Source organism: Watersipora subatra, chromosome 10, assembly GCF_963576615.1.
Source record: "Watersipora subatra chromosome 10, tzWatSuba1.1, whole genome shotgun sequence".
In the NCBI taxonomy this organism is placed as follows: domain Eukaryota; kingdom Metazoa; phylum Bryozoa; class Gymnolaemata; order Cheilostomatida; family Watersiporidae; genus Watersipora; species Watersipora subatra.
In genome coordinates this window covers 15,949,832-15,959,709 of record NC_088717.1, presented here as the reverse complement: position 1 = coordinate 15,959,709, position 9,878 = coordinate 15,949,832, and the positions used below count along the sequence as shown (strand labels likewise).

Below are 9,878 nucleotides of genomic sequence, written 5' to 3'. Positions count from 1 at the left end.
CATTCCCACATACGTATTTCGCACCTACAACACAACAGAGTAAGACATAGTGAATCTTTTAATATCAAATAACTGTAATGTGAATGCTGTTGCAAGTCAACCTTTAACCTTTCTAGTAGAAAGGTTACCAAAGATTACAATTTGTGGACTTCTGAAACTTTCTCTGCAGTAGGTTAGAACAGATGTTTTCCTTCTAATTTCCTTAAACAGAACTGTTTATTTAGATCTTGCCGCCATATTGCTACTAGTAAAACTAAAACGTGATTAGACTAAATCGCACTGCTTATTTGTTAATAGAATTGAAACCCTACTTGCAAGAAAGACTGTCAATCAGACACTTGACATTGACATCAGGTTTGTATAAAAAGGATCTAGCAGGTAAAATTGAAGATTTCACTGAATATTTTTAATTAAAAAATATGGTAGTGTTGATTAACATTTGTTATAAATGGTAGTTATTGTCTGCACAGAAGCACTTTGATTACAACAAAATTTTTGCTCTTTAAAGAAATTTCCTACCACGAGTAAATTGTAAGATAGAGGTCAAATAGAGGTCAAATAGAGGTCAAATAGAGGTCAAATAGAGGTCAAATGCAATTTAATAACACTCTATTTTCTATCTTACGACATTCATTTAGTTTATACAAAAGCTTAGAGTCAATTACGAGATCCGGTTGGTTTTCACCACACCACTGATACATCCGAGACATTTGGTTAGACTGTTACCATCTAATTGATTGTATAAAGATATTTTTGCCAGTGGAACAATAATTACGTGGCATGATGTTTATGGAGCCAGCTAAAGAAGTCAGCAATATTTTCCTCTTCATACAGTTATCATCGAGTCTGTTATCTGACATGTTGGTTCTGGTTTGCCATTGACATTCTCCTGAGTCATTCAGTGTCTTTGTGTCTTGCAACCTTTATAAACATAAGTGTTTTCCTATTTAATTAATTGTTATTGTAGCAATACGATTCTGGGATTCCAATGGCTTTTATGTATGATATATATAAAAGCTGCATCTTTAGAATTTTGTGTGGGCAGAATACGAAGTGCTTGAAATGAATATCTTACCAGATTACTAAGTCGAGATTATAATACAATAAAGTTTTACTGCAACCTGACAGTTCAATTATTCGATTCGGAGATTGATGGTAAATTAATTACGCCACACACAACCATCACAAAATCAGATGACCAATACCGATGACATATTTTAAGAAATTGCAGGCAATTTGAAATAAATATTTAGCACTTGCTTAGTGGCACATTTATAACACCTGTAATGTGAATTAATTATAAATGAACTGATATGAATAATAACAAAATAACAATAAACGCAATTTATTCACAATCAAGTATGCGATGGAATATGTGTAGATACAACAGTATGGTACGCAAAAAAATAGTATAGCAGTAACCGAGTTCATCTATATGAATAATAATAATGAAAGCACAAGCTTTACTATACTTGAGTGTCTATCTGGCTGTTTGAGGCCATGCTAAGGAGTTAAGCACCAAGATCTCTTTTCAAGGGATTTGATCTCGCAACTTCCACAACATAGTACCGACACTCTACCGACCGCACTTGCGAACACCTTGCTACATTTTGGTAGCAATTGTGCAGAGCGCTATTACATCTTACAATTTCCTACGGCCAACCAGACTGGCAGGGTACAGGTGCATAACAAACTCACTCTATTCACTCTGAAGAGTGCTATAATATAACATGCAATTACAACAGTGTGTTGTGTAAGGGTATAGTACAACAATAATATTGTTTACTTGTATGAATGATAAAATATTAACAAATGCTATTAATTAATTCTCAAGTATGCAATAAACTGCTGATTTGAAAATTTAGTTTATATACCCATTAGCTTTGGCTATATTTTACGTAGCTGTTTTGTATACTATAATATATACCATGTATGTAACAATTATATATAATATGCATTAATTTTAGTATATATATATATATAATTGTACTAGCTGTGTCTCCCGGCAATGCTCTGAAATTAAAAATTCGTTTATAAGCAATGAGAAATGATGTGAGTTGCCTACCAATTGCTATTAGCCTGGCACATTACCAATGGAAAATGGTATTAAAATCAGTTTATAAACAATGAGATGTAATGAGAACTGCCTGCCACTTGCTGGCAGGCAACTCTCCAGTAAGTGGCAGGCCATTGCCAAATGGCCAGGCCTAACAGGCCATTGAGTACCTATGCCAATGGAAAATGCTACTAGATGCACGGTATGTCAGCATGTGACTATATATATATATTTATATATATATATATATATATATATATATATATATATATATATATATATATATATATATATATATATATATATATATATATATATATATATATATATATATATATATATATATATATATATATATATATGTATATATATATATGTATATCTTTTTTCCATGAATACAAACAAATACATCAATATTTATATTTCCTTTACATTATATTTGCATAATAAAATTAACAATTATCTATGCAACACAAAAGATCTGAATCGGATTAGTTTTCAATTAGAATCGGTGTATCTGAATCGGCTGGTGAAATTAGAATCGGGGCATCTCTACTTCGAAGTAAGAAAGATGTAAATTTTTACGTAGTAAGGAGCAAAAATAACTGCATACCGGTATGTACATTTTTTACGTTATAAGAAGTACGTACATGTATACGTTTTAGGAGCATCTACTGTTACTGTAGTTCCAACACTGATATCGAAGTTATCTTCTCCGTGCAATATCATGCGCCATTTTGTGGAAAAGCCGGCGATAAAAGGCCTCCAAAATGGTCCAATGCAAAGCAACGTGTTTAAACTAATCGACCAATAAAAAACTGTGTACGGGTGATCATGTACTTTCTTTTGCTCCGATTCTTCTCTATGGTGTGCACCTTTCTAGCAATCTGCTCTTCATTTTCTTCTGCCATGGCTGCTCAAAGGGAAAGAACATTCATAATGGTGAAGCCTGATGGAGTTCAACGTGGGCTCATTGGAGAAATAATATCTCGTTTTGAGAAGAAGGGTTTAAAACTCGTCGGAATGAAATTCATGCAGGTTAGTTTTATACTTGCCGTTTTGACGTGGATTGATCGCTTTAGCGCAGTTATTGGGGTGATTGGCTGCGATCAAAACATATTCGTACTCAAATTTAAGCCGCATCTTAGCGATACTGCAATTTCAATAGTCTAAGATGAAATTGTTAAGTGCATGTGGCACGTGTAAAAACAGTTATTAGTGACATATCTAGTTACGATTCTTGGACAGGTCCTTTATTTTCCATAGATGGTTTCGAGCCATTTTAATATTCGACACATTATGAAAATATTAGTTTATAGCGAGGTATTTGCTGTTGTTACTCGTAAGGTTGCGGTTTAGCATTTTATTTTTACAAAGTTTTTTGCGATGTCATACAAGTTTCTCCATCAGCGGTTTTAGCTGGTATCTCTTTTAAAAATAGTCAAAGGCTGACATTTCCCTTTGTAGTTTAGCTGCAATCTATATTCAGGATTGAAGATGTCACAAAACTAAATAAATCAACGAGTTTGCCCACTGTACCGACGTAAACAAGTTAATACTCAAAATCTAAATTCCTGCAATTATCGTTATCCTTCTCAGCAGTTGGCATGGGATGCATTCTCGAGGCCTTGGTCTTGGTCAATCGAACCCTAAGACCTCGATCCCCGAGGAAAAAAAGGGCCATCATGTACATATCTAGATCTAGTTCAAATGTTTTCAATAAAAGTCAAGTAATATTCGAAGTAAAAACATGACTATAAAAAGTGCGTTAAAAATTTCCTCGTAGGTCGCGAGAAGTTCTCGGTAAAAAACTGTTATGATAAAATGTTTTGCTGGCTGGAACAGCCCTAGGTACGTCATTGGATACCGATCTGGTATGATGTGAGTGTGTGTCATTGTGTATATTGTTAAAATTATTGACCAAAGACTCATGCACACCGCTGGAGAGAATTTTTATAAGTAAAACCATTCGAGCCGACTTCCGTCTGTTCTTAAGCAATTCCAACCCTAATTTGTCTCTGGCCATAGTTACGCTTTCCACCCCTTTAAGATCCGCAATAAAACGCACAGCGCGCCTCTGGACATTTTCCAGTTGTGTTTCATGTAGTAGAGGCGTAGTACTGTAGTAGAGTACAATTTTAGTATATACACTAAATAAAAAGCAGATATTTGTGAAATGCTAGTCATTGATGATCTCTCAGGTTTTCGCACCTTGATTGCAGTGTTAACTTGTTTGAAAGATTTTAGGCCTACATCATTGAGATGTACTTATGTGCTTTACATAACCATGTTGTTCGGAATTTAACTAGAGTCAATTGGACTATACCAAACTATATAGTACTAATCGATAAGTCTCCTAGCCGATAGCAGTCTGCATGACCTACAATGTCAGTTTTGGAGACACAGATGCAATTCAACATTCATTATATGACTCGGTATTTATTTCACTATGTACAGATTTAAAATGGTGATGGCAATTACATTGTCCATGATTATTTCCTTTCAAGGACTGCTCAAAAACCCAAGAAACAATAGCAAAATTGAACTTCGACTATTTTTTATGTTACTACATCTTTGATTGTGGGTTTTAACTTCGTCAGAGGAGGTTGACGTTTACTGTTCAACTATTTGCAGGCAACAGAAGATCATTTGAGGCTTCACTATGCAGATTTGTCCTCCAAGCCATTTTTTCCTGGTCTTGTCAAATATATGGCAAGTGGCCCTGTTGTCGCTATGGTGAGCATACTAACATGTAATTATGTATGTTTTATCTGCCAATGTGAAAGTTTCATTTTGATCATTAGATTATATTTTAGTTTTTTTTATTACAGGGTAGTAAAAACAATTCAAGTAGTAGCATTATTGATGTTGAACCTGCGCATAGCTTAGTGTAAAAAAACCATTGGCCATGAAGAACTATAAAAAAAAACAATTTCTAACAGGCTCTTCTTACGGGATGTTGGTAGAGTTAAATTGGTGAGCTCGGCTTCACTTAATTGTTAATTTTATTAAATTTGCTTGTCAGAATGTTCATTCATTATTAATTCAGATAAATATTGGAAAGACATCAGCATGGTAATGACTTCATAACTTTGTATTAGCTTTAATTCAGTGAGTTCTCTATAAATGGCTATTTTAGAGGCACGTTTGAGATCTTTAGCCTAAAGGTATCAAATTGCCTTTTTTTAAATCTGTATATTGTCAATGGTTTTTATAGCGACACGTTGTATTGCTTGTTCCTAAGAACTATTGTATCGGTAAAAAGTACATTCTAAATAAATTAAAATTATGAATTGAATAAAGAAACCAGAAACTTTGCTATGACATCTTTTGAGAAGACAAACAAAAATATAGTGACATGAATAAGACATTGTGTATTTGAATAACTGAATCAGTCAATCATTCAGAACAATTATAATTAGTATTTGGTTTGGTAATCAGCAAAAATTCAGATCATCGTTGTTCACTTTTCAGACGTTTGTTTTATCACCAATCCACAACTCAATATACATTCAACACCAACTTGGTGGGTTTTCATTCCATGTTGACCAATGATCGGCTTCACTTAAAAACCGATTATTCTGTATTTTTATTGTTTAAATTTATGGATGAAATTTCTCAAGTTAAATGGACTTCTCGAAGGCAAACTTCGATAGCATTTCCAATTGTAAACATCGGTAAGCACTTAAGCTACTAGTAATCATGAACAAAAATTTTTTTCTACAAGGTTTTTGTTGTCAATGGGTTTGGCGCTGCAGAAAGTTGCGTACCTATTGCTAATTATTTTTGTTGTCTGTTATTAGGTAACTTCTGTGTTTGAGTTGATAATACAAATAGAACAAAAATCCATAAAAACTCAATTCGTTCATTGAGGTTTCCGAATACTGTTATGTTGACTTCCTAGCAGAAAATAGTTGCCACTTTTAGGTATTTCTTCACAGCTTAGGGATATGCAACCTCAGAAATCAATATAGTCCCTACAAGCGGTTTGGCCTAAAAATTGAGTGAATATTTGCAAGAATGTTTAACGCTTGACAAATTTTTGGCCACATGCGTCATTTTAGAATTGATTTCTTGTGCTACCGAGTCAATGCCCTTTTAATCTGACAATTTTCAAATATAGCTCGTGAATGTTGATGTCCTTCACCTCTGATATGCACCACAATTAGTGCTTCGAATCATTTGATCATTTAAAGGTTTACTTGCAACAAAATTCACATTACAGTTATTTGGTATCAAGAGATTCACCATGTCTTACTCTGCTGTGTTGTAGGTGCAAAATATGTGGAAATGTGATTACAAGCTCTTAAACCTCAAAAACAAACAGTAAATCGCAGCCATCAAGAAAATTCAGTAGTTAAGAATCTCTCAATTTCGATGACGTATTCTTAACACTGTGGTTATTGTTTTGACTCGTGATCACGTGAAATAAAAGGCTCAATATGAAACGTCGTGTAGCACTAGTTCATAACAAACACTTCAGATTCTACCGGAAAGCCCATACCAAATATAGACGCTCGCTACTTTACAGTTTTGCTTCGGTTAGGTCTAATCATCTAGTCGTAATCTGATCATGTGACTCATACTTCCCGCCAAATAGCGCAAAAGATTTCTGCAGCACTTTTCAACTATCACAGGTGACCAACAAGCTCCTCATGTTCATCAGAGGATGATATGCCCTCCTTCGAGCTACTGTTAAAATTTAAACGTATTCTTACAGTAGATTTTTAGGTGTCAGTGTTGAAAGTGACAGCATTACAATGATGATGAAATAGAAGCGCAAGGACAATAGACATGGTTTTATTGAATGCGTGAAGTATATTTGTGAAAATATTTCGCCGACTCAGGTTGCATGAAAGTGTAAACAGAAGCCATCGTGTTCAGCTATGTCCCATTTGAGCCATTTTGGAAAGGGATTCTAATCTACGGCATTTTTGTAATGGTTGCGATCAACTGTTCGTTTTTGAGCTTTTAAGAGCTTGTAATCACATTTCCACATATTTTGCACCTGCAACAGAGCAGAGTAAGACGTTGTGAATCTTTTGATATCAAGTAACTGTAATGTGAATTTTGTTGCAAGTCAACTTTTAACAAACAAGTATATATTTAAAAGATAGCACACTTGCGCAAAACAAAAACAATCGTATCATTTGTATTATCGATTGATGTGATCGCTTAGATTGCAAACTGTTTTGCACAGACTGCTGATCAGAGGGAATAGTGTATTTTCAGCTAATGTTGACCCAATGTTGTAATTGATCACTTATTATTTAGAAATTAGTCTCTCTAATAATAAGTGTATGAGTGTAATCTTGACTCCCATTCATAGACTAAACATAAATCTCATGTTTGCTCGGGTCTAAAAACCTATAGCATCGAACGATATCCAGAGTTATATCATTTTCTACTTTAGTGTATTTGTAATTGCTAATCAAACACCCCAAATGAACTTTTTACGGAAATTTCTTTGGGCTGAGTATGCTACAAGGTATCTATCAAGTTGTTTCGGTACATCGTTCTTTAATCTGCTGATGCTTATGAAGGTCTTTCCTAGTGCATGATGCTATAATAGTCGACTCTAAAGCTATGCTCACTCCTATATTTAGTTTTTTCACATAGCTTTATAACATTTGAGCAAATATTTCTTGACATGTGAAGTGGTTTGCAACATGTGGAAAAAGTTTCGTGACCTTACAATTGCCTAAATAATGTTGAAAAAGATGGAAAATATGATAATTAGAGCAACATTAATAACTCGTTTTACAAAAATTTATTTTTTTTTGTAATTTGGCTTCGACATAAGCTTTTTCAGTTACTTTCTGCTATTTGACTTTTTGTTTGTTTCAAATATTTTTTTGGTAGACTCGGTCTGGAACGAAGAATTCCGTGAACTATAAAATGAACATTTGTTAATTAGTGAATTCCTTCATAGATAAGCTCGTTAGCAGTATTTAGGGTTTCATGTATCTAAATATGTAATACATATACAGTCAAACATGGATAACTCGCCCACGGATAGCTCGAACACATGATTAACTCGAACGGTTTCTTTGGTCCGTTCCGACGTAATGATAAATTGCTTTAGATAACTCGACCTCAACTCTGGTAACGCGAACAGTTTTTTGCCCAACGGCTACCGAGACGGTTGTTATCTCTTTAGAAAATCACTTTATTCCAAGTCATATAGGTAAACCTCAACTTTTCGTAAATCTTAGGCGTCGTTATTACCACCGTCGGCAAAATATTTTTGTCAACAACTTTTCTAAAGGTTGGGTGATTTTTGATTTTTACCAAACATCCGCTTAGCGATCGCCTTTCGGAAGCATGGAAAAGTTAGGTGACCTTCGCATAAACTTCAAGAAAAATCGGCAAAATTGATCTTGGTTAAAACACTCAAAAGAAAAAGATGTCTTTTCTTCTGAGCATTTCAACAACGATCAAGTTTTGCCAATTTTAATCTCTAAAACGTCCTGGCAATAACATCACCTCAAACAACAAAAAAATCTCAAATGATAAAAAAATATCCTATACTTTTTGATAAAAAAGTTTTAAGCTTTACGTTAGAAGCATTTAATTTGAAACAAGCTATTTATGCTTTTGATTTCTATTATAGTTTGTATATGTGCATGTATCTACTAATAAATACATGGACTTGTGACAGTGCTCTGTTAACTTGAACGCTCTGGTAACTCGAACACTTTCGCTCGGTCCCGTGAAGTTCGAGTTATCCATGTTTGACTGTATATCTATTTGGATCTGTATAATCCCATCATGTATGATGCAAATATGGGAGATGAATTCATTCTGAAGCCTGCTCTAAATTTTGCTATATTTGACATCCTAGCGTTTATATGCTCTTATATCTATAATTCTTGCCAGGCCTGGGAGGGCTCTCAAGCTGTGAAATATGGTCGTATAATTCTGGGAGAGACCCACCCAGCCAACTCCGCCATGGGAACTGTTCGTGGTGATTTCTGTGTTGATATTGGAAGGTAGGTGTCCCTCTCATTGTTATCGATGGAATAGATTGTCGTAATATGTTGTTTGATCAAAAAAACACATTAAACAGGTTCAAACCGCCAAAGAATGGCAGAGGTTCTGTCAGTTTACATTTCTCATTCATCTATTTGTACATATTTTGTGAGATGGATGTGAATCTACTGTGCAGTCATTAGCATGTTAAATTTTATGGTACTGTGTGTTGCAGGAATGCATGCCATGGCAGTGATTCCCCTGAGAGCGGCAAGAAGGAGATTGAGCTCTGGTTCAAGCCTGAAGAGCTAGTATCCTGGGGAATGAGCACCGACTGCTGGGTTTACGAGTAGAGAGATACATGTAGGCGGGAACTGTAATCTCTGTCGTTTGATAAGGAGCTAATATATATATGAAAGATAGACCGTGGCCTTACCCATGGAGATGTTTGCTACAATTTATAAACATGCTTTTTCATGTTGTAAATTATTAATAATAAACAAGGTGCACACAGTCTTCATTGGGTTATTGGGTGAATAGTACAGCCATTCTCAACCTTCCAGTAGAGGCGCAAGATTGTAGTCAAATTGAGAACTATGGAATGTAGCAAACTACCTGAACAATTGTCCAAATGTTGGAGTCCTAAAAGAAGCTTTGTTTCTAGAGGAATTAGAGTGCCGCATTTCTTTCGCCAATTCGCAGCCCAATCCAATTGTTTTTGGAAGTTCTGCTGTCGCCCTATTTTGTTTCAAACGAAGCTGTTGAAGTATCGGCATTGGTACACAAGCAATTGTTTATTTCTTGATGAGCTTTGATTGAAAATCAGGTGCCCTAAATCCACAAGCAGTTG

At 34.8% G+C, this 9,878-nt stretch overlaps 1 protein-coding gene across 1 annotated transcript; it reads left to right on the top strand.

The window, feature by feature from the left end:
• The first annotated feature begins 2,892 nt into the window (after nt 1-2,892).
• LOC137405662 (nucleoside diphosphate kinase B-like) lies at nt 2,893-9,546 on the top strand. The gene is made up of 4 exons (XM_068091995.1): nt 2,893-3,094; nt 4,691-4,792; nt 8,936-9,048; nt 9,264-9,546. Exons 1-4 carry the CDS (start codon nt 2,921-2,923, stop codon nt 9,379-9,381), a joined length of 507 nt encoding a protein of 168 aa, XP_067948096.1. The 5' UTR covers nt 2,893-2,920; the 3' UTR covers nt 9,382-9,546.
• Nucleotides 9,547-9,878: the final 332 nt, after the last annotated feature.

Bases quoted from the DNA above. Each gene is read 5' to 3' on its own strand.
- LOC137405662 (XM_068091995.1), top strand. From the start codon at position 2,921: ATGGTGTGCACCTTTCTAGCAATCTGCTCTTCATTTTCTTCTGCCATG. The intron at 3,095-4,690 runs GTTAGTTTTATA...AACTATTTGCAG, and splicing joins TCGGAATGAAATTCATGCAG to GCAACAGAAGATCATTTGAG. The intron at 9,049-9,263 runs GTAGGTGTCCCT...TGTGTGTTGCAG, and splicing joins TTCTGTGTTGATATTGGAAG to GAATGCATGCCATGGCAGTG.